At 39.0% G+C, this 24548-nt stretch overlaps 1 protein-coding gene across 3 annotated transcripts in view; it reads right to left on the bottom strand.

Moving 5' to 3' along the window:
- The window catches only part of POLQ (DNA polymerase theta), a 148036-nt gene that overhangs the window by 74829 nt on the left and 48659 nt on the right, over nucleotides 1–24548 (bottom strand). For all 3 annotated transcript variants that reach the window (XM_037051537.1, XM_037051539.1, XM_037051538.1), the window contains exons 13-16: nucleotides 18695–18888; nucleotides 17683–17807; nucleotides 14016–14259; nucleotides 1388–4497 (exon numbers count right to left, since the gene is read on the bottom strand). In XM_037051537.1, coding sequence (XP_036907432.1) covers nucleotides 1388–4497; nucleotides 14016–14259; nucleotides 17683–17807; nucleotides 18695–18888 — 3673 coding nt within the window. The remainder of the gene's footprint in view (nucleotides 1–1387; nucleotides 4498–14015; nucleotides 14260–17682; nucleotides 17808–18694; nucleotides 18889–24548) is intronic.

Here is a 24548-nt window from a genome sequence, read left to right as displayed (position 1 = left end):
GGTATTATCTGACCAAACAGTTCAATACACTCAAAACCTGGAAGAGCTCGGGGAGGCTTGGGATAAACATTTCAGTATAGGAGTCATGACTATCAGCAGAGGTACAAATTCTATTTGAGATAAGTATTGGAAAACATAGCTAATGTACATGGTGAAAAAAGTGCATATCTGCTATGCACTTTTGTGATTATATAAATAAGGACATTATAATTTAATAGAAAATCAACATGAGCACTGATGATAAAAAACATGTATGCACCATCAAGATATGATAAAAGTGATCTATACTCAAAATATATATCAACTTTTACAATCATATTCTAATATTTCTATATTTATATAACATATAACATATATTGTGTATTATATACACACATGCAATTTTTTGAAGAAAAAGTTATGTTTTTTTATTTCACCCAAGGACATGCCTATTGATTTTAGAGAGAAACACTGATTGGTTGCTTCTCATATGCACGCAGTCCTGGCATGTGCCCTGACTGGAAATTGAACCCATGCTTAACAGGGACCTAACAGCTTACAGGATAACGCTCCAACTAACTGAGCCACACTGGCAGAGCAAAATGTGTATTTAATGGTAAAGCTTGGCATGTACTAGCACCAGGCATGGCCTGGAGCTGAAGGTGGAGGGACCTCCATGAAGCCTCACAACGTGAAAAGGATAAGGAAAACGGCCATCAAAAAGAAGAGCTCCGTGGCCTCAGAGAGGGCACAGTCCAGATGGTGTAGGAGAAAGAGCTGCTATTTGAGATGGGCATCCCAGTGACCAAGCTGCCAGACATTGTTCCAATACACGCTCCTGAACTAACCACATCAATTGTGGTGGCCCCAGCAGCAAAAAGCTTGACCACTATGTCAATATCCCAAGAAATAACACCGATCTGGACCTTCTGACAGGTCACCTAGACTCAGGACCTGCTGTAGAAAGGCTAATTAGAATAGACCTTGGGCCTTCTTGTAAGGAGGCAGACACAGCCTTAATTATCCAGGCACACAACAACGGATCAGAGCCAAAGGAAAGAGTAGTGCTTCCATGGTCTGCATTTTTTTCAGTCCCCCAGCTGGAGCTCCTGGTCTCAGTGCTCAGCTCTCCCACTCATGTGTCCCGGGGTCAACCATCTCTTATACCAGAGGGTAACTATTATTAATCTAGCTGTGCTGAAAAATAAGGCTGTCCTACATATATAACATATTGTTAACATTGTATAACATATAACATGTTATATAACATGTTACATGTTAACCCACATAAGAGAAACTTATTAAACTTTGAATAAATTTATTACATTTAGTATCCAATACTGAAAAGTCACAGTCCCATCTCAGTCTACTATTTTACATATAAATGTGAAAAAACCATATTCCTTACCTTGCTTAAACCTACCACCAATAGTAACACTTTTAGAAGATGTCAAATTACTCTTCTTTTCACAAGCCAGTGAGATGGAAAATCGCTTTTTGCACTGCAACTCCTGGATGAATGTTTGAAAGACAGTTTGGTCACTTGCTACATCAATTATAGCCACGCTTTCTGCACTGCATGAGGCTGGAGTTAACTGGGACCCATCTTGTGATAACATCGGTGAAAAACTTGTCTCTCTAATAGGACTATTGTCTTTTACATTATTCTTGTTCTCTGGACTTAAATCATGGTTTTTAATATCTGGTGGTGAGCCAGATGAATAACTTTCACCAAGTTGTAAAACACTACTAGTTTTCTGAAGTTTTACAGACGATGTTCCAAGAATGCCTGGAAATGACAGCTTAGAAGCAGATGCTGGAATCGGCGTAGGAGGAATGGGTCCATTATCATCAACTGCACAACTTTCTTTACAAGGCAAGAGGGATATGGTTTCACCACGATCAGCATTGTTCTCTGGTGCCTCAATCTTGCTTTTTACTTCAATATTAGGAGAAAATGAAGTTCCCTGCACTTGATTTGGCTCCAAATTTGAAATCACTTCTTGTTTGTCATTTAATTTTGTATTTTTTCCTTTCAAACTAGACAAGCTTAGAGCCATTAATTTTAGTTTTGCATTTTCTAGAGGACTGGACACTTTATCTAAAATCTCTTGCAGTCCTGGACTTAAATCAAATGATGCTCCAGACCATGTGAATGAATTATTCTGCCCTGTCTGAGTTAACTTAGATTTTTGAGGATTTTCATCTTTATCTCCTCCAGTTACATCTCCTTGGGGATAATCATTACCAACTGGATCACTTAGTTCTAATGCTTTAAAAGATACTGTAGTATTATGTTTATCTTGGACAGGCAATATATCTACATTGTCCAAAGCTTCAACCATCTGAGCAGAGTCCATTTCTGAGAATAAAATAGACTCGTCACTGAAACAAATCAACTGCTGTTCATTATCTTGATCTTCATCCATATTTGATTTAATTGGGCCTTCTGGGTGTAGACACAGGGATTCACTGAAATGGCTTGACATTACTTCAGAAGGAAGGGGTTCTTCTGCTCCGACATCAGGTGGCTGTTCTTTTACTAGGTCGTCTTCACTGAAACTGTCAAAGAGTAAACTATTACTCAGATCCCAACTTGTGTCGGGAACTGGTGGACATTCTACTTTTATATCTGTGGGAGTTCTCCTTTGAGGGACCAGAGATATAACTGGTTTCATAGCTTCTTGTGTTTGATAACCTTTAAGAAAACTATTTAATTGGGAGTCAGTAACAGAAAATTCATTCCCTTTAAAGCAAGGGCCATTTTCCCTCAATAACATTGGAGAATGGAAAAGTGGGCTTTCTGGAGTCACCATAGCAACCTCATGTGAACCAGGGTGTTGTTTCATAGTAACTACAGTCTTTGGTTCCAAATGATCTATATTTATCACTCCTGGAGAATGTTGTTCCCTGGGAGAGGTAATGTGAATCTCATTCTGACAAGAGCTTGAGCCCTGTTTATCGAGACTCTTCTGCATCATCTCTGTTGCCAGGTTGGTGTCCTTTGTTCCTTGTTTGGCATTTTCAGCTGCCATCTGTTGTATAACTATCTCGGACTGAGTATCCAGGTAGAAACTCTCTTCAAAATCACAAAGAACTAACCCTAAATCAGAAACACAATTATTTTTAGATTTGTTTGCTGCATAAGCATCTGTTTTTTCTTGTATTCTAGAGGCATTTAGAACATCCCCCCGCTGACCTCCAGATTCACCAAATGCTCCAGCTGGTAGAGGTGCTCCACTGGGTATCTCAGTGCTGCTTATATTATCTCCAGATACCTGAAGATTATTTGATTTCTTTTCCTCTGCACTAAACTTTATGCTTTTACATTTGATAATAGCATTTGAGTCTGTACTCATATAACAACTGACTGTATCACAAGGCATTTGTTTCTTTATTATTTGTTTCTGTTTGGTACAGTTAGTTGTCTGTTTATCAGACTGCTTCTTGGGGCACTGGTTAACTGGATGGGTATCATGGAGTTTAACATAAACATTCTGGCTTTTTGAATCACATTGTATCACCACTTGGTCTATTTTTTCTGACTCAATAACAGATAATCCTCTTCCATTTTCACTAACCACACTGGTGGCTTCACAAGTCCCTTTTTTACTCTGGGATCCTGTGATAATACGTTCTACAAGAATATCATTAGTTATTGTTTCATTCCTTGAACAACTTTGTTTTGTTTGTGATGGGAATGATGCTTTGTCATGCTTTCCTTCAGCACAAAAAGATGTATTTTTAGCAAATGGTCCTGGATTTCTAAATTCCAAATTCTTATCATCTGAGGTAAATGAATCTTCACAAACATGATCAGACTCGGTCTGTTTTTGTAAATCAGCTTTACACGTCTCAGTGTCTTTCACAGGGCTACTATCTCTGGATTGTTTGAGATGCTTTCTATATTTCCAAGATCGAAAGCTTGTACTCATCTTTTCTGAACTAAAATTCACAGCTTCTTTTTTTGTTTTCTTGGATAAGATAGTCTGAAAAGTTTTCTTAGTTCTTGTTTTTCCTTCATTCAAAGAGGTTTCTAGCTTCCCTTTACTTATATTCAAATAAGCACATTTTCTTGCTCTGGAAATTGAATGTATCTGACATTCTTGAGTCCCATCCCGAAACTGATAATAAAAGGAATTTGTCTCCTCTCTGCTTTTACCTAAATCTTGCGTTTTATTTGGTGAATCCTTAACAGAAGAATCACTCAATATTGTTTTACTGTTTTTCTTTGATGTTAATCTTTCACAAGAACTCTCAGTGTGATGTATAGATTTATGCTCCTTTACTTCTGATTCACTGCTGGTCAATGAGTGTGTGTCAGAATCCAAACGGGGATGTGGATTCCACTGCACTCCCATTTCAGCTAAGTCCTGCTTTAGAATCATTTTGGCTTCTTCCACTATAAGGGCTGCTGCTTCCCTTTCAGTTAAACCTCTTCTGCCAGTCATCCAAATAGTTCGCATATTCCGACGTTCCTCAACTGCTTCTTCTTCCTCATCCACTGCCTTTCGGGTACTATGAAGAAGAGAGCAAAAGAAATAAATTAATGCATTGATTCACCCATACAACAAATATTTGTTAAGCATCAGCTGTCTTAGGAATGGAAGAAATAGCACTAAACAAGAGGGAAATATATCTGATCTCACAGAGATCAGTTGGAGAAATCAGAAAACAAACAAATAGTAAAATATAGTCTATGTCAACTGACGATAAGAGTTATGTACAAAAAGGAAACACCAGGAAGGGCTGAGAGATGAATTTTTTTAAAAAAGAAATGTTCCCTTTTTAAAAATATTTTATTTATTTATCTTTAGAGGGGAAGGGAAGGAGAGAGGGAGAGAAACATCAATGTACGGTTGCCCCTCGTGCATCCCCTAAGGGGAACTGGCCTGCAACACAGGCATGTGCCCTGATGGGGAATCGAACCATAATCATGTGGTTTGCAGGCCCACGCTCAATCCACTGAGCTACACCAGCCAGGGCTGAAATTTTTAAATAGCATAAGAAAAGCCTCACTAAGACAGATTTTCAAAAGGAAAACCTTAAAAAAAATGGAGCATCATAAAAATTTCATTGTACCAGCAAAATAGAAGCAGTAATCAAAAAACTCCTGGCACACAACAGCCCTGAACCGGATGGCTTTACTGGCAAATTTTACCAAACATTTGAAGAACTAACATCTATCCTTCCTAAAAAACTTCAAGAAGAGGGAAGACTCCCAAACTCGTTTTACAAGGCCAGTATCATCCTAATTCCAAAACCAGGTAAAACACAACAAAGAAAAAAAATTACAGACCATATCTCTGATGAACATAGATGTTAAAATCTTCAACAAAATATTTGCAATCTGGATCCAGCAACACAATAAACAGATCATACACCATGATCAAGTGGAATTTATACTAGGGATGCAAGGATGGTATAACATTTACAAATCAGTAAACAAAACACATCACATAAAAAAACGAAAAACAAAAATCATACTATCATATCAATAGATGCTGAAAAAGCATTTGACAAAATCCAGCACCTATTAATGATAAAAACACTCAGAAAAGTGGGAATAGAGGGAGCACACACATACCTCAACATAATAAAGGTCATATAAAAGAAATCTACTGCCAACATCACAGTCAATGGGAAAAAACTAAAAGCATTACCCTTAAGATCAGGAACAAGAAAAGGTGCCCGCTTTCACCACTCTAAATCAACATAATTCTAGCCATAGCAAATTACACAAGAAAAAGAAATAAAAGATGACCAAATTGGAAAGGAGGATGACCAAAATTGGAATTGTCTGTGTATCATTATACATAGACAATGTGATAGTGTATATAGAAAACCCTACAGTCTCCACCAAAAAACTACTCGACCTAATTAGAAAATTTGTCAAAGTAGCAGGATACAAAGTCTATATTCAGAAATTAATGGCATTCTTATACACCTACAATGAAGTATCAGAAAAAGAAACTAAAAAAAAAAATACCATTTACTATTGCAACAAAAAAAAATAAAATACCTAGGAATAAATTTAATCATGGAGGTAAAAGACCTATACTCAGAAAACTATAGAACACTAAAGAAAAAAATTGAGAAAGATACAAATGAGTGGAAACATATACTGTGTTCATGGAGTGCAAGAATTAACATCATTAAAATGCCTATACTACCCAAAGTGATCTATAGATTCAATATAATTCCTATTAAAATACCAATGGCATATTTCACAAACCTAGAACAAATATTCCAAAAATTTATATGGAACCAAAAAAGACACCAAATAGCTTCAGCAATCCTGAGAAAAAGAACAAAGTTGGAGGGATCACAATATCTGATATTAAACTATACAGGATACTGTAATCAAGACAGTCTGGCACTGACATAAGAACAGACACATAGATCAATGGAAGAGAATAAAGAGCCTAGAATTAAGTCAATGTTTCTATGGTCAATTAATATTTGACAAATGAGGCACAAGCATACAATAGAGCAGGGGTATCAAATTCATTTTCACTGGGGGCCACATCAGCCTCACAGTTGCCTTCAAATGGCCAAATGTAATTTTAGGACTCTATAAATGTAACTACTCCTTAACTAGATGCAAGAAGCTCAGCGCTGCCACCCGGTAGAAACAAGGTGCTAAGCCAGATAAAACAAAGTGGAGGGCCAGATTTGGCCCTCAGGCCTTGTGTTAGCCACCTGCGCAACAGAGTACAAGTCTCTTCAATAAATGGTGTTGGGAGAACTGGACTGGTACATGCAACAAAACAAAAACAAAAACAAACTAGAACCCAATGTACACCATATACCAGAATAAACTCAAAATGGATAAAGAACTTAAATATAAGTTGTGATACCATAAGGACTAGCGGAAAAGATAGGCAGCAATATTTCAGACATCCCACATAGCAATATTTTGCTAACATATCTCCTAGCACAAGGGAAATAAAGGAAAAAAAAACAAAAACAAATGGGACTACACCAAATTAAAAGGCTTCTGCACAGCTAAAGACATCATCACCAAAATGAAAAGGGAACTGACTATATGGGAGAACACATTTATCAATGATACATCAGATGAGGGTTTAATCTAAAAAATATACAAAAAACTCATATGATTCAACACCAGGAAGACAAACAACCCAATTAAAAAATGGGCAAATGAACTGAACAGACACTTCTCCAAGGAGGACATACAGATGGCCTAGAGACATATGAAAAATGCTAAACATCATTACCATCAGAAAAATGCAAATTAAAACCACAATGAAATATCACCTCACACATGTCAGGTGTGGAATGGCTATCATTAATAAATCAACAAACAAGTTCTGGTGAGGCTGTGGAGAAAAGGGAACCCTAGTGCACTGTTGGTGGAAATAGAGACTGGTGGAGCCACTGTGGAAACAGTATGGAATTTCCTCAAAAAGTTAAAAATGAACTGCCTTTGACCCAGCAATTCCATTGCTGGGAATACTCCCTAAGAACTCCAAATCATCAGTTCAAAAGAAACTAAACACCTTGATGTTCAAAGCAGTGTTATTTACAATAGCTAAGTACTGGAAACAGCCTAAGTGCCCATCAGTAAATGAGTAGATTAAAAAAAAAACTGTGGTACATTTACACAATGGAATACTATACAGCAGAAAGAAAAAAGGAACTCTTACCATTTGCAATAGCATGAATGAAAATGGAAAATATTATGCTAAGTGAAATAAGCCAGTTGGTAAAAGAAAAATACCATATGATCTCACCTATAAGAGGAATGTAATGAAGAAAATAAACTAATGAGCAAAATAGAACCAGAGACATAGAAACATGAAACAAACTGACAACAACCAGAAGGAGGGAGGGGGAGGGATAATGGTGAAAGAAGGGGAAGGAATTAGTCAAAGAACATGTATAAATGACACATGGATATGGACAATATTGTGTGGACTGACTATTGGTTGAGTGGAGGAGGGCAAATGAGGAAATATTGGGACAACTGTAATAACAATACCAATAAAAAAATTAAAGTATAAAATAAAATTTTCATTGAAAACAAATCCTCCTACACGATATGAACTCTGGACAAAATACATGAATGAACTTTAGAGTGACTCGAAGAAAGTAGAAACCAGAAAAAGCTGAAATAAGAAGCAAGAAATAGCAGTAAATTGTCACATTTTTCATATGAAGATAGGCTCCAGTCACAGCCATGAAGGGTAACTTGGATAAAAATCTGGAGATTCAATTCAATTAGATAAATCAACTAGAAGTACAGAAATTGTTAAGGAACAAGTAAAATATCTCCATTTGCAAATGATATGATTGTATACCTAGAAATCCTAGAGAATCAATGATGAAAACAATTCAAACAATAACAGGATAAAAATATACAAAAATCAATACCTTTTATAAACTCAAATAATAACCATGTACAAGACATCTTACACATGAGCCATCATTTAAAACAATAAAGATTAAGTATAAATAAATTTAATAAGAAATGTACAAAACCATTATGAGGAAAATTTTAAAACTCCTAAAAGGTTATACATGGAAATCTTTTTAAAACTCCTCAAAATCATAAAGACTGCCCTGGCTGGTGTAGCTCAGTGGATTGAGTGCAGGCCTGTGAACCAAAAGATCGCACTTCGATTCCCAGCCAGGGCACATGCCTGGGTTGAAGGCCAGGTCCCAGCAGGGGTCGCACAAGAGACAACCACACATTGATATTTCTCCACCTCTCTCCTTCCCTTCCCCTCTAAAGATAAATAAAGCCTTTCAAAAAATTTTTAAATCATAAAGACTGTATCAAATGCAAAGATACTACCTATCCTTGTATAGGTTTGACTCAACATTACAAAGATGTCAGCTCTAAGTTAAATTTCAATTCAACCTCAATAAAATATCAACAGACACATTAAATTTCATATGGGCAAACATGCAAATATAGCCAGGAAATAATAAAAAGCTATGAGGGGAAGTTGTCCTACCAGACATTAAAATGTGCTATAAAGTCTTTTATTTAAAAGCACAGTACTTGCTCATGAACTCACAATAAGATAGTAAACAGAATAGAAAGTTCAAAAATAGACTTTATTATATATGGATAATTAGTATATGATGAAGTGGCATCTCAAATCCCTAGGACCAAGACAAACTTTTTTATAAATGGGAAAAAGATAAAATTAAATCCAGACTTCACATTACACACAAAAATAAACTATAAATGCATCAGGACAAAAATGCAAACTTGAAATAGAGCAGAAAACCTGTGAATCCATCTTTAATTTCAGTATACAGGAAAGCTTTCCAACTATGACAATTCATAAGCAAAAAAGATTAATTAAAAAATAAATCAACAGAAAAATAATACAAATTCTGCATGAGGAAAATGATGTTAAAAAAAGTCAAAAGGAAATTGATACATTTTGAGAAAAGACCTGCAATATACATATCAAATAAAGGATTAAGAACCCTAAAGAACTTCAAAAAGAAAACACTCTTTAAAAAGAAGGGACTTCCAGCCAAGATGGAGGCATAGGTAGATAGGCTTCACTTCCTTGCATAACAAAAGAAAGGATAACAACCAATAAAAACAGCAAAAAACAACCAGAACTGCCAGAAAATTGAACTGTTCAGAAGTCCAACGACTGAGGAGTTAAAGAAGAAACATTCATCCAGATTGCAGGAGGGGTGGAGACAGGCAGCCAGGGCAGAAGGGATGCATGGCAAGGTGGCAGCTGGCAGACCAAGTGGTCCCACATTTGGGTGTGGATAAAAACCAGGAGGAACAACTGAAGAGCCAGCAATCCTAGCCACACAACCCAGGGTTCCAAGATCAGAAAGTAAAGCCACATAACCTTTGGCTATAAAAATCTCTAGGGGCTGCAGTGGAGGAAAACCACCACTGTCTCAGGAGAGTGCATTTCAGAGCCCCACAGGATGCAAGAAGATACACAAGCCCACCCACTTGGGAATCAGCAACAGGGCAGCAACTGGAAGGGCACCAGCTGCTTGCAGGAAACAGGGAAGTAACTGAAAGTGGGTGAAAGCCAAGCAAGTGGAACTGTTCCCTCTCTGGCTACTTGTGAACATACACCACCACCCTGATGAATTCCTAAGGCTCCGCCCCTTACAATTTAGCAGGTGCACCAACAAGCAGAGGAGACAAAGAAATATGGCCCAAATGAAAGAATATATCAGAACTCCAGAAAAAGAACTAAGTGATGAGGGGATAGCCAACCTATCAGATGCAGAGTTCTAAACACTGATAATCAGGATGCTCAGAAATGACTGAGTACAGCAGCAAAATAAAGGAAGAAGTGAAGGCTATACAAAGTGAAATGAAGAAAAACATACAGGGAACTAACAGTGAAGGGAAGGAAACTGGGACTCAAATCAGCAATTTGGAACTAAAGGAAGAAATAAACATTCAACTGGAACAGAAAAAAAAACAATTATTAAAAAAAAAGAGGAGAGGCTAAGGAACCTCTGGGACAACTTCAAATGTATCAATATTGGAATCATAGGGGAGCCAGAAGGAGAAAAGGAAGAGCAAGAAACTATACTTATTTGAAAAAATGATGAAAGGAAAATGTCCCTGATTTGGCAAAGGAAATAGACATACAAGTCCAGGAAGCCCAGAGAGTCTCAAACAAGTTGGATCAGAAGAGGGCCACACCAAGACACATTATAATGAAAATGCCAAAAGTTAAAGAAAGAACCTTAAAAGCAGCAAGAAAAAAAGAAAAGAGTCACCTACAAAGGAGTTCCCATCAGACTGTCAGCTGATTTCTCAAAAGAAACTTCGCAGGCAAGAAGGGGCTGGAAAGAAGTATTCCAAGTCATGAAAGGCAAGGACCTACATCCAAGATTACTCTATCCAGCAAAGCTTTCATTTAGAATGGAAGGGCAGATAAAGTGCTTCCCAGACAAGGTCAAGTTAAAGGAGTTCATCATCACCAAGCTCTTATCATATGAAATGTTAAAGGGACTTAAAAGGAAGAAGATCAAAACTATGAAGAGTAAAATGACAACAAGCACACAGCTATCAACTGAACCTAAAAAACAAATAAACAAAAGAAAAAATCTAAGCAAACAACCAGAACAGGAACAGAACCACAGAAATACAGATCACATGGAGGGTTATCAGCAGGGAATGGGGAGGGGGAGAATAGGGAAAAAGGTACAGGGAATAAGAAACATAAATGTTAGGTACAAAATAGATTGGGGGTGGGGGGGCTATGAATAGTGTAAGAAGTGGAAAAGCCAAAGAACTTGTATGTTGACCCATGGATATGAACTAATGGGGAGAAATGCTAGAGGGAGGAGGGATAATGGGCAGAGGGGCACAATGGGGAGAAAAAAATGGGACAATAGTAATAGCGTAATCAATAAAAAATACTTTAAAAAAGGAGAGGAAAAAAACCAAAATCCATAAGAAACATAAAGAAAAGATATAACCAGATCATCTACAAAGATATAAAAAGCAATCTTGAAACATGAAAATATATTCATCACCACTCGCAATTATAGAAATGTACTTTAAAACCACACTGAGATACAATTTCTCATCTATCAGACTGGTAAGATGAAAATCTCTAACAATAGGTTCTGTTGGTGAGGCTAAGGGTAACAGCATTGTAAGAATTTGCAATCTAATAAAGCTGCATATACATTCACCTTTGGAAATCCCATGTGTATGAATTTACTCATCGCCAATGTGAAAAAACACATGCACAAGGTAATTCATTGCAGATTGTTGGTAACAGCAAACTTTGAGACAATCTAAATGAGGTTATCTGATCCTTATACATCAACTAGTAAAAGCAAAGGATGACCAGGTGCCAGATACACTTGCTTGTATTCAGAAAATTAATATTAATGCAAAATTATATCTAACCTACACACCTTATTCATATTTTACCAATTGTTCCTCTTTCTTTTTCTAAGGCAATCTAAAATATAAGGTGCTGCACTAGTTTTCAAGTCTTATATATCCTCTTTTGTTTATTTATTTATTTATTTATTTATTTATTTTTAGAGGGGAAGGGAAGGAAAGAGGGAGAGAAACATCAATGTACAGTTGCCTTTCATGCATCCCCCGCTGGGAACTGGCCTGCAACCCAGGCATGTGCCCTGACCGATACTCTGGTTCGCAGGCCCGCGCTCAATCCACTGAGCTACACCAGCCAGGGCTTATATATCCTCTTTTAATTACAAATAGCTCTCAGTCTTTTTTTTCATGGTCTTGATATTTTTGAAAAGTACCAGCCAATTATTTTGTAGAATATCTCTCCATTTAGGTGTGTCTGACTCACGTTAGACATTTTTTATGAAGAACACTTCAGGAGCAATGTGTCTTTCTCAGTGTGTCACATGAGAAGGCACATGATCTTGATTTGCGTCTTTCTCAGTGTGTCACATGAGAAGGCACATGATCTTGATTTGCCAGTAATTTTGGTCTATAAAGTTCTGGGCTTTCAGAAGAGGCATAGTCATGACAATAACAGTCTTCAAATAACATGAAATGATTTTTTTAAATATTTTATTTATTTATTTTTAGAGGGGGAGGGAAGGAGAGAAATATCAATGTATGGTTGCCTCTCATGAGTCCCCTGCTGGGAACTGGCCTGCAACCCAGGCATGTGCCCTGACTGGGAATCGAACCGCGATCATGTAGTTCGCAGGCCCGCACTCAATCTGCTGAGCTACACCGGCCAGGGCAACATGAAATGATTTTAAAATAAGTTAAAAAACTTTTACCAATTAAATTTTTTTTAATGTGCACTGCCCTCCGATGACTCCCTGGAAAGGTCATGATGTATGGCATATTGTTACCACAGAGACACTCCCACAACTGTTTGTTTTTTTTAATGTCAGGAACTAACAATACATATTTCTAAGTAGGTATGAATATATCCAAAGATTCTGTCAAAATCCAAGGCCCCAGAAGAGAACAACACTTTTATAAGGTTTTTAAGCATACTCCGAGTAGACCTCAGCCAGAGGCATACCCCAAAACGACAACACTGCACGTACCATCTGCTCTTCTAGTCTGAGGTCACTGGAGTGGCCCCAGCCCCACAGCTCCACTGGGTATGGCCCTAGTGGGCCCTCTGCAGTGCCCCCCACTCTGGCAGTTCTCTCCCTGGATTCTGTTTCTAAGACTCCACACAATTTCTTCCTACAAATCTAGGTAGAGGTAGCTGGCTCTGTGCCCACGACCACGCTGGGTGCAGCTCACGCGACACAGGAGCCACATCTCGAGGTGGCAGTGGAATGCAGGAAGCAGAATCACGATGTGAGGCGGCACTGGTGGGGCTGCTCCTTTGACTGTGCCCGATCCCTTCCTGTACATGTGACAAGATTCAGAGCCCGTGTCAGGCCTAAACTGAGTGGCAGGGAAGAAACACTGAACTGGAAATGAAACTGATGCCTTTATAAATTTAGAACAAAATTTTAATATCTTAAAATAAAACTGTTAGAACTCATAAGTGCCTAAAGCAATGGATCTGGCTGAATTTTCATATAACAGTGAGTTCAGAGAACAGTTTTTGAGAAAATACTTAAGCTATCCCTTGATTATATGGTGAGTCCAGCCCATTTTTGAACTGGTTACAAACATGTACAAAATAGTCAAGGAATCCTCTTACATAAGTTGTGAAGGACTAGTTTCAAAAGGATACTCAAGAGGAGTACATTCTGAAGTGCTCTTGCCTAAAGAAAGTCTAAGACAAGCCCTGGATATATACTGAAAATCTAAATCCATCAAAGCAGAAAGCACCACTACCTTACATTTACTTGGTCTTTCTAGGGGAAAAATTATGATACCTTTACAAATGTCTTTTAAATCATGAAATAATTTAAAAGTATAAAAATGAAAAATAATCCTAAAGAAAGAAAAAGCAGCCGCATTTTCTTCCACTTAAATCAACTATGTCATATTATCAAAGAAAACATATTTCAATACAGTATCTATTAGTTATAAATTGATATGATTTTCCATTTAATGACCCTCTGCAGATGGGGGACTCTCTTACCTTTTAAAAGGCACAGCATTTTTCAGAACAGCCTCCACTTCAGCAGTACTTGCTCTGGCGAGATCTGCCACAGTAAGAAAGCCAGAAGTGTAGAGGAACCTGGCTCCCTGGGCATTAAGCAAGGACACCCGAACGAGGTCACACAGCTCCCGCTGGATGCCAAACGTAAGACGCTTCTGAAATTGGGAAAGTAGTAGTTCCATGTTGTGCCAGCCCAGGCGGTTGGAAAATACTGTAATCATCCCTAGAATATGCACAGAACATTTAATGAATTAAAAATTCTTTATAGATCAATTCTCTATTTCACCAGATATACTTTTATTTCATGGTTTCCTTTTCCCTGGAGAATTGTAAAGTTCAACAGGCCCAAGATGTAAGTTAATAAGAAAGTAGATATATGTTAGGGGCCTACCTAACTGGCCAGCAAACATGCTAAACATATTAAATGTCATCTCACTTATTCTTTTTTTTAAGATTTTATTTATTTATTTTTAGAGAGAGGAGGAGGGAAGGACAGAGAGAGAGAGAGAGACATAAATGTGTGGTTGCCTCTCACATGCTCTCTATTGGGGACCTGGCCTGCAACCCAGGTATGTGCCCTGACTGGGAATCAAACCTGTGACCCTTTGGTTCGCAGGCTGAAACTCAATCCACTGAGCAACACCAGCCAGGTCATTTATTCTTTTTTTAAATATGTTTTATTGATTATGCCATTACAGCTGTCCCATTTTCCCCCCTTCATTCCCCTCCATCCTGCACACCCCCTCCCCCAACATTCCCCCCCTTTAGTTCATGTCCATGTGTCACAAGCTCTTTCACTTCTACATTTCCCATACTTCTCTTGCCCTCCTCCCTGTCTATTCTCTCCCCACCATCTATGCTACTTATTCTCTGTACCTTCTCCCCCTCTTTCCTCCTCCCACTCCCCTGTTGTTAACCCTCCACGTGATCTCCATTTCTGTGGCTCTGCTCCTGATCTGGCTGTCCACTTAGTTTGCTTTTGTTTTAGGTGTGGTTGTTAGTAACTGTGAGTTTGCTGCCCTTTCACTGTTCATATTTTTTAACTTTTTCTTAGATAAGTCCCTTTAACATTTCATATAAGGGCTTGATGATGATAAACTCCTTTAACTTGACCTTATCTGAGAAGCACTTTATCTGCCCTTCCGTTCTAAATGAAAGCTTTGCTGGATAGAGCAATCTTGGATGTAGGTCTTTGGATTTCATGACTTGGAATACTTCTTTCCAGCCTCTTCTTGCCTGTAAGGTCTCTTTTGAGAAATCAGCTGACAGTCTGATGGGAACTCCTTTGTAAATGACTGTCCCCTTATCTCTTGCTGCTTCTAGGATTCTCTCCTTCATTTTAATCTTGGATAATGTAATTATGATGTGCCTTGGTGTGTTCCTCCTTGGGTCTAGCTTCTTTGGGACTCTCTGAGCGTCCTGGATTTCCTAGAAGTCTATTTCCTTTGCCAGACTGGGGAAGTTCTCCTTTATTATTTGGTCAAATAAGTTTTCCACTTGTGGCTGTTCCTCTTACCCTTCTAGTACCCTATAATTAGGATGTTGGAACGTTTAAAGATGTCCTGGAGGTTCCTAAGCCTCTCCTCATTTTTTAATTCTTTTTTCTTCATTCTTTTCTTTTTGGTCATTTTTTTTCCTTCTTCTGCTTCACTTCCTGGATTTGAGTCCCAGTTTACTTTCCATCACTATTGGTTCCTTGTGCATTTTCCTTCATTTCAGTTAGTGTAGCCTTCATTTTTTCATCTAATTTGTGATCAAAATCAACCAGTTCTGTGAGCACCCTGATCATCAGTGTTTTGAAGTGTGCATCTGATAGGTTGGCTATCTCTTAGTCACTTAGAAGTATTGGCTCTGGGGCTTTCATCTGTTCTGTCTGGGCCATAGTGTTCAAACAGAGCATTTGATCTGTCTGTTCACACCTGTTATGTACGAGGGAGGGAGTTTTATGTGTTCATCAGGGCTGGTCAACCCAGTCACTGGGTTGTGATGCTGTATGTGGGGGCAAAGTCAGAGAGGGAGAAATGGTGTTTTTTCCACTCTCTCTTGGATTTCAGTCCCCTCTGCTGCTTTCCACAAGCAAATTGGGCCTGTCTGGTGCTGGTTCCCAGGTGGTTATGCTTATGTACGTTCAAGGACCCTGTGGGTCTCTCCAACAAACTCTCCTGTGAGGCTGGAAGCCTCTCCCAGCACCTCAAACCATGAAAGTTTTTTCAATTGGTGCTTTTAGGTTTTATTTCCCATCGCTGGGGCCCTGGGTTGCGCAGTTCTGTCTCACAGAAAGGGCTCTGCCTCACTGCCCTTTTTTTGCCTGGTTTATCTGTAGGTGAATGTGTCCTGGGTCAGCCAACCACCTTCCGCACCTCATTTCCACCCCACACCCGGGTCGCTAACCACTGGCTTTCCTGCTGGGACCAATCTTGGCTGGCCACCAACTCTGCCCCTCTTACTGGTCTGAATGAATGGTTCATTGTTATCGGATTTTGGTACACTTCAATTTTCTGTCCGTTCTGGTTGTGTTTTTGTTTCTAATTCTTTGTTGTTCTAATTCTCTACCTTAAATGTGGTTATGTGAGGTGGTACTGTGCCTCCATCTTGGCCAGAAGTCCCCATTTATTCTTAATTATGTACTTGACATTTGAAAAAACAAGGCAGAGCACATAACCACAAAACAAAAAGCCCTCACCCTAGTTCATTCCTTTCTTTCAGTCTCTCTTCCTTACTATTTTTAAGGAAGAAAGAACTCTTAAAAACAGATGAGGAGCTATTTCCACCTAGAGAAAAACAAGGGAGCTGGTTTGAATATTTAAGTGCCAAGAAAACTTCAAAAAGCAAAGCTCCCACTGGTATTTTCTGCAAAGAAAGGTCGCCCACCTAAAGAGCCAGACACTTGAAATAAAGAGGCCAGAGCAGCCAAGTGCTATGAGAACACTGACCCTAGAGGCAATCTGAGATCTTTGATGCCAGTGAGTTGAAGGGTGAGTTTCTCCCTTCTTATCATCCCCCCCACCACCCTAGTCTCTCTGTCAGTACTCTTTCATACATGGCACATGCCTTCACAAAACACACACTCTCCAGCAACCAGGGTTTCCTTCCTAAGGACTTATAAGGATTTCTTGGTAAAATCAGATTCATAACTTTTCTGTTTGCCTAGCTTACAGAACATGGGTCTAATTTTATTAAGTGAGACTATTGTTTCCTTAAACAAGAGAACAGTCAGACAGAAGTCCAGAAGTCCCTCTCCATTTGCTATCCTCCTCCTCCTCAATAGCAACTATTAATCAGTAACTAGATTAGAAAAGGGAGATCGCTGGAACTTTCTGTCTGTTTCTTCTTGCAACAGGTAGGAGAAAAAATAAAAATGAAGAAAAAAAACGAGGATGGTCAGCAGGTTGCTAAGGAATGGAAGGGGACACTGAGGTCCAGACACTGCCGGTGGCCGGTTGTTTCCAGCCAGGCCGCAGAGCCCAGAGGAGCCAGAGTTTTAGGTGTTTGGAGGCTGTGAAGGGCTGTACAAAGTCATGGCTTGACACAACCCCCTATAACAAAGAGAAGCCTACAATAAAGTGGAATTTGAAAAATAAAAGTAATCTTAACTTTACCTCAAACCACAATCTTACAGAAATGTGGAAAACCTTGTTCAACTGACCTGCATAAACAGCAGCCGACTGTTGTAAAGACTGAAGCTGCCCACGACTGCATCCAAATTTCTGATTAATTTCCTTTAAGGGAACTTCACTGATTAAATCTAATAACACAAGGCTGGTAAAAAACCTGGAATGTAAATCACCAAAAGCACAATGAGAAATCCCTTATGTCTACTATAAAGGTATAAAATAAAAAGTATGTTACAAAACAAATAAGAACCAAAAAAAAAGACAAGAGAGGGTATATACTCTGAGAAGATTCCTAACAAGACACAGGATTAGTGGACAAGAGCTGAGTTCAGTATTTGTAAAGGAAGGTCTGACATATACTAGAACTACAGCAAAGAACTTAATATCTACAGTCCAATGAACAACAAGAATTCCTCCATGTTTCATTAATACAATCTAATTTTGAGGAATAAGACGTGGTTCAAGAAATGTGATGGCACAAAAATTTAAAATACTTGATGCAGTTACATGGATCATCTAATCATATTTAATAAGTGACCGAATTAGAGTATAAAAATTTTATTCAGAAGGCAATAGTACCACAAATAATCCAGGTACATATGTCCCTACAGAATTTTCACTTGACTATGTTAGAAATAAAACTATTAAAAAATTTTATGATATTTCAAAAAAGCTAAAAGTCTGTGCAGTTCCCCATCTGAATCTTTTAATTAGCTCTTCCCTACTAGTAACGAATCACTTTTAAAGATTATAGGAGCGTCTTTCCTTTCCTTAAAGCATCCTGACTCACATTTTCTGTAAGGAGAAGTAATTAAATGTTCTATTTTAAAAAGGTCGTCACATATAACAGCTTCTAAACTATAAGTGCCAAGAAGAAACTAATACATTAATAAATTCAGAAAGTACAGTATATTGAAAAATTCTGCTGTGTGCCACCAGAACTTCAATTTTAATGACAGTGAAAGTGACTACAATAAACTAGATACCTACTGCATATCCAATACTGCGTTAAACACTAGGCAGTCCAGGCTCCTTGACATTTACCTTTTGTGGATGGCCATTTGTCGGTGTTGTCTCTCGGTTCTGGCCGCTACTTTTCCCTTCACACACCGAGCCAGGAAGCCTTCTTCAACGCCCACCAGCTCTGCCACCCGTCTCATAGAGGCTGGCAACTTCTCCCATAAACAGAAGAATCGATACCAATCAATGGTAGTCCAATCCTCAAACATAGGTGTGACCTAAAAGGAAGAAATACCGTTCACTGGCTAAAATTACGTATCGCAAAGGGTACAAGTCAATGTAAATGTCATATTAAAAACGAAGGCCTCAGCATTTGAAAAATGTGCAAATTTGATAATACCTCTTTTATATGCAAACTTCATTTATTCATAAACTACTCATAGCCGAGAGAAAAGTAATAGACCCACTTAGCATACAATCTAGATTTTACAGAGTCTAAGAACTTTCCTCACAGATACTTTAATCTCAATATTCTGATGTTAAATGCCTCAAGTATTTTATATGATTTCTAAGAAAGAATCAGAACACTAGAAAGAGAAGTGTGGGAAATTCAACAATAAAATAAAACCTATAAGACATGCAAAGACACAGAAAAGTGTGTGTCAAACACAGGGGAAAAAAAGCAGGCAAAAGAAATACCTTTGAGAGGTCCAAGATATCAGAAATATCGAAGACTTCAAAGCAGCTGTTATAATTTGGCCAAAGAACAAAGAAAACCATGCTTGATGAAGTAAAGGAAGCTCTATGATAATGTCTCATCGAGTAGAGAATATGAGTAAAGAGACAATTTTTTAATAAGAGCAAAATAAGTAGGAATTCTGGAGTTGAAAAGTACAATATTTGAAATGGACAATTCACTACAGATTCAGCTATAGATGCAAGGTGGTAAAATCAGCAAACGTGAAGACAGATCAATAGAGATTATGCAATCTGAGAGGAAAGAAAAAGGGAGAAAAATGAACAAAGCCTAAGAGAAATGTGGAAAGCATTAATTGCACCAACATATATATAATGAAAGTATCAAAAGAAATAGAAAGGAATCAAAAAAATTTAAAGAAATTATGGATAAGATGTAAAGATGGTGGCAGAACAGGAAGATATGTCACGCACCTCCTCCCAGGAATGAACTGGAAATGAAATAAAAGAGGAGAACATTCACCAGAAACAAACCAAAGACTACCTGAAAAAGAGACTTTTAACCAAGGATGGGCAAAAATCACCTCGAGACTGGTAGGAAGGGCAGGGATGTGAAAGGGGCTGGCCCCATTCGCACGGGCAGCGGCCAAGGTTGTAGCATGGCTGTGGGAGCTTCCCAGGAGAGAGAAGCAGGGACCACAGACTGAGCTCCCAAGCACAGAGAGCCAGACCCAAGAACAGCTGCCCTCATAACACGCAGAGGTGAAAGGCTGTGAGGCTTTTTTTCTGCTGGGGAGAGATGGCGACAGAGCCACTAATTTTTTTCTTAAAGGAGCCAAAGCACAGGTTTTGTCTGCAGCCACTCACCTTGGGCCCCAGTGAAGGGAAGAGGGCACAGACTGGAGTTGCACAAGGAGAGTCTGGAGTGGGAAGCACTGGGGACCCCCATGGGTGAACAGCATGGAAATTTCTGTGTCATTGTATACCCCGGTGCTACAGCAGCCATCTCTCATGAGAAAAGGAAGCCCCTCCGAGGGAAAAGTAATGACCTCACCCTGTGGTATACTGATCATCCCAACCTCTGGAATCCTGCTGGTCCCACCCTGAATCATTTTGGTGTTGTTGTTTTATTTTTTGCTTTTCTTTGCATTCTTTTTTCTCTTCTGCTTACTTTTCTCCCACCCTGCATCTTAACCCCTGCTGTGGGGACAGGAACACATGCAGACTCGGTGGGTGTCAGAGACTGGCTTTAGGGCATAGACATTCCATACACTTTCCTGGGACCCAGGATGGCACATCCCCCTCGTGCAATAGCCATAGAAATACTGTCCTGGTCTCTGGTAGAACCAAAATCTGGGCTCTAGAGGCCTCAACGACTAGCCTACTAGGGGCTCTGCCCTGCCAAGTTCAAAGAAATAATCCTGGACAGACTTAGATGAATGGTTCAGGGGTGGGAGAACACACCACAATCTTTCCAGAATTCAAAAAAGCACCTCCATGGGAGATCCAGAAGATGCCCCACCCCCACCCTGATTACATCAGAAGGCCTCTCAGACAGAGCTGGGTCTGCAACTACTCTAACACTAACAGCAGGCTGGCAGGCAAAGACCGGGAAAGGCAGACCCTGCAGTGCCTTGGGACATTTGTTGACATACCCCTGGACCCAGTGCTGATAAAAACTAACTTTGCAGAGCAGCTGGGCCCTTCCTGGGCACAGCCAAGCCTGCAGTAATCAGCCACAAACTGTGGACCACTTGAAGCTTTGAAAAGGTTTCCAAAGGCCAGACATGGACAGCACCTGACATTGGCTTACACCTGCCTCAGACAACAGCAGAGCTGTAGCCAAAGGAAGGACCCAGCAGCCGAGCGCTAAACTGCTGAGACAAATTCCACTTTGCTCTTTTTCATTATTTTTGGTATTTTTCATTTTCCATATCCTTTTTATTTTTTGTATTTTTATCATCTACTTTTGTTGCTTTAATTTTTTTTCATTTCTCTTATTTTACTCTTACCATTGAGTACTCCATTGTTCCCTTTTCTTTTGCTTTTCTTATTTTTATTATTATTTCTCTTTCTTTGTCCCCATTTTTCATTTTCCTCTTTTTATTCATTACTTGTATTAGTTCTCTTCCTTTTCTCCTCTCATAATCACTTTCTAGGCTTTGGTCTTCTTTCATTCTTTTTCCTTTTTTTTCCTTTCTCTACTATTTAACTTCTCTTTCCACTTTTATTATTCTTGCTCTTTTGTCATGGATTTTGCTGGTGGTGGTGGTAGGGGTTCCTTGTTTTGTTTTTGTGTTGTGTGTTGTCTTGCTTTGTTCTATCAGCACCTGTACAACAGAATACAAGGTGTGGTGGGGATTGAGCCTCTCAGTCACCAGCCAGAAGGGAAACTCCACCAAAGAAAGAGCGAACAAAAATGGCGATCCAAATACAACAGGAGAGTCCACATAATCCACACAAAGGAAATTCTGAGAGCATCCAGCTCAAAGCAAGGAAATTGCACCACTGGGTCCCACAGGACTCCTACCACATAAGGCCACCCTAGAAAGACAGGGAGTCAAAGCAGTGTATCTAACACAAAGAAACAAACAAACAAAAAGAGAGAGCTAAGATTGGGAGACACAGAAACAGTCTCCAAACAAAAGCAAAGAAGGACTCCCCAGAAAAAGGGCTAAATGAAATTGAGAGGAAAAAATTACCCGACATAGAGTTCAAAGTAATGGTTATAAAGATACAGAAGGAATTTGATGAGAACTACATGAGCATGAAAAAATAGAAACTAAGATAACAACCAACTGGAAATGATGAATACAATATGTGAAATGAAAAATACACTAGAAGGAATAAGAATCAGGCTGCACAAAGCAGAGGATCAAATCAGTGATTTGGAAGACAAGGTAGAAAAAAACACCCAGGCAAAACAGAAAAAGGAAAAAGAATTTTTAAAAATGACAAGACCTTAAGAAACAATATGGACAACATAAAGCATAACAACATCTGCATCATGGGATACCAGCATGAGAAAATAGCAAGCAAGGGATCAAGAACCTATTTGAAGAAATAATGACCCCAAAACTTCCCTAATCTAGTGAAGGAAAAAGACACACAAGTCCAAGAAGCTCAGAGAATCCCAAACGACTTGGACCCAAAGAGACCTACATAGCAACATATCATAGTTAAAATGACAAGACTTGACTTCCAGTCAAGATGGAGGCATAGGTAGATACACTTCCCCTTATTGCACTACAGCAAAAATTGCAACTAGACAACAAAACAAGTGGCTTCTAAAAGCCAGATTCATCAGATAATCAATCTGTATGGAAATCCGACAACCAAGGAATTAAAGAAGCTACATTCATCCAGATTTAGAAGGAGCAGGGACAGTGAGAGGTGTAGAGAAGTGGTGATACAGAGTAGCACAGAGAGTCACAGAGATGTGGAACAGGTGGTTGCACATCCACTTGTGGGGCACAAAAATTGGAAGGGATTCCTCGGGACTAAGGGACCCCAGCCCCAAACCAGAATGCCCTGCCCAGTGTACCAGCACCAGGAAGATAAATTTCCATAACTTCAGGCTATAAACAATTAGGGGTTGGGGTGGCAGAAGAAACTGCAAGATTCTCAGGATACTCCTCTTAAATGGCCCACAAAGGACTTAGGCCTTGAGCAGACATACCCCCTCTGTGATTCAACACCAGGGCAACAGCTAAAAGGGCACCAGTGGCATAAAGGAAGGTAAGGTGGGGCAACAACGTGAGTGCCAAAAGACAGCTTCCTCCCAGGCAAAACCCCAGAGGCCAGGCAGCAGCACTATCCTCTCTCCAAGCCCTCCCTCACACAGAACCACAGAGCAGTGACATGGGTTGCCCAACCAATGTGATCACTTAAGTCTCCACCCCATTCAACTTACAGGTTTGCTTTTCTACAACAGACCACACTACTAAGACAGGGAGTCAAAGCAGCTCTACATAATACACAGAAACAAATGCAGGGAAGCTACCAAATTGAGGAGACAAAGAAGTAATGCCCAAATGAAAATGGAAGAAAACAGAAAAGGAACTAAACTAAAAGAAGATAAGCAACCTATCAGTTGCAGAGTTCAAAAAAGTAGTTACAAGGATGCTCCAGGAACTCATCAGGGACAGTTTAGGAAAGAGAGTAGCCAAAGAACTTGCATGCATGACCCATGGACATGAACTAAAGTGAGGGCATTGCTGGAGAGAATGGGGGTACTGGACAGATGAATGAATAGGGGGAAATACTGGGACAATTGTAATAAAATAATCAATAAAATATATTTAAAAACAAAATAAAATGACAAGGCTTAAAGATAATCCTAAAAGCCACACACTCAAACAAACAAACAAATAAAAAAACAGGTAGTTACATACAAGGGAGCACCAATCAGATTGTCATCTGATTTCTCAACAGAAACACTTCAGGCCAGAAGGGAGTGGTGTGAAATATTCAAGGTGATGAAAAGAAAAAATCTACAACTAAGGCCACTTTACCCAGCAAGGCTGTAATTTAAAATTGAAGGAGAAAGGAGGCTCTTCCCAGACAGAAAGAGCTATAGGAATTTGTTAACACCAAACAAGTACTGAAACAAATGTTAAAGGGCTTGCTTGAAGAAGAAAAAGAGAAAGAAAAGAGAGGAAAAGAGTCTAACAATAAAATGCCACTAAATAGGTATTGATCAATAATCACTTTAAATGTAAATGGCTTAAATGCTCCAACCAAAATCCATAGGGAAGCTGAATAGATAAAAAAACAAGACTCATATATATGCCTCCTCCAAGAGACCCATCTTAGATCAAAAGATGCACACAGACTAAAGGAAAAGAGATGGGAAAGGGTATTTCATATAAAAAGAAGGAAAAAATCTGGGGAAATAGTATTTGTATCTGATAAAATAGACATTAAAACCAAGGCTATAGCCCTGGCTGGTGTAGCTCAGTGGATTGAGTGCGGGCCTGTAAACCAAAGTATCTCGGTTCGATTCCCAGTCAGGGCACATGCCTGGGTTGCAGGCCAGGTCCCAGCAAGGGACATATGAGAAGCAACCAAACATTGATGTTTCTCTCCCTCTCTCCTTCCCTTCCCCTCTAAAGATATATAAATAAAATATTTTTTAAAAACCAAGGCTATAGTAAGCGGCAAAAAAAAGCACACTACATAATGATAAAGGGAAGAATCCAACAAGAGGATGTAACTCTGGTAAATATTTATGCACACAATA

This window comes from Sturnira hondurensis, unplaced genomic scaffold (assembly GCF_014824575.4).
Source record: "Sturnira hondurensis isolate 20B ecotype Veracruz unplaced genomic scaffold, ASM1482457v3 Scaffold0007222, whole genome shotgun sequence".
Lineage (NCBI taxonomy): Eukaryota > Metazoa > Chordata > Mammalia > Chiroptera > Phyllostomidae > Sturnira > Sturnira hondurensis.
The sequence above is the reverse complement of the archived record's forward strand: the minus strand, read 5'-3'. Positions and strand labels throughout refer to the sequence as shown.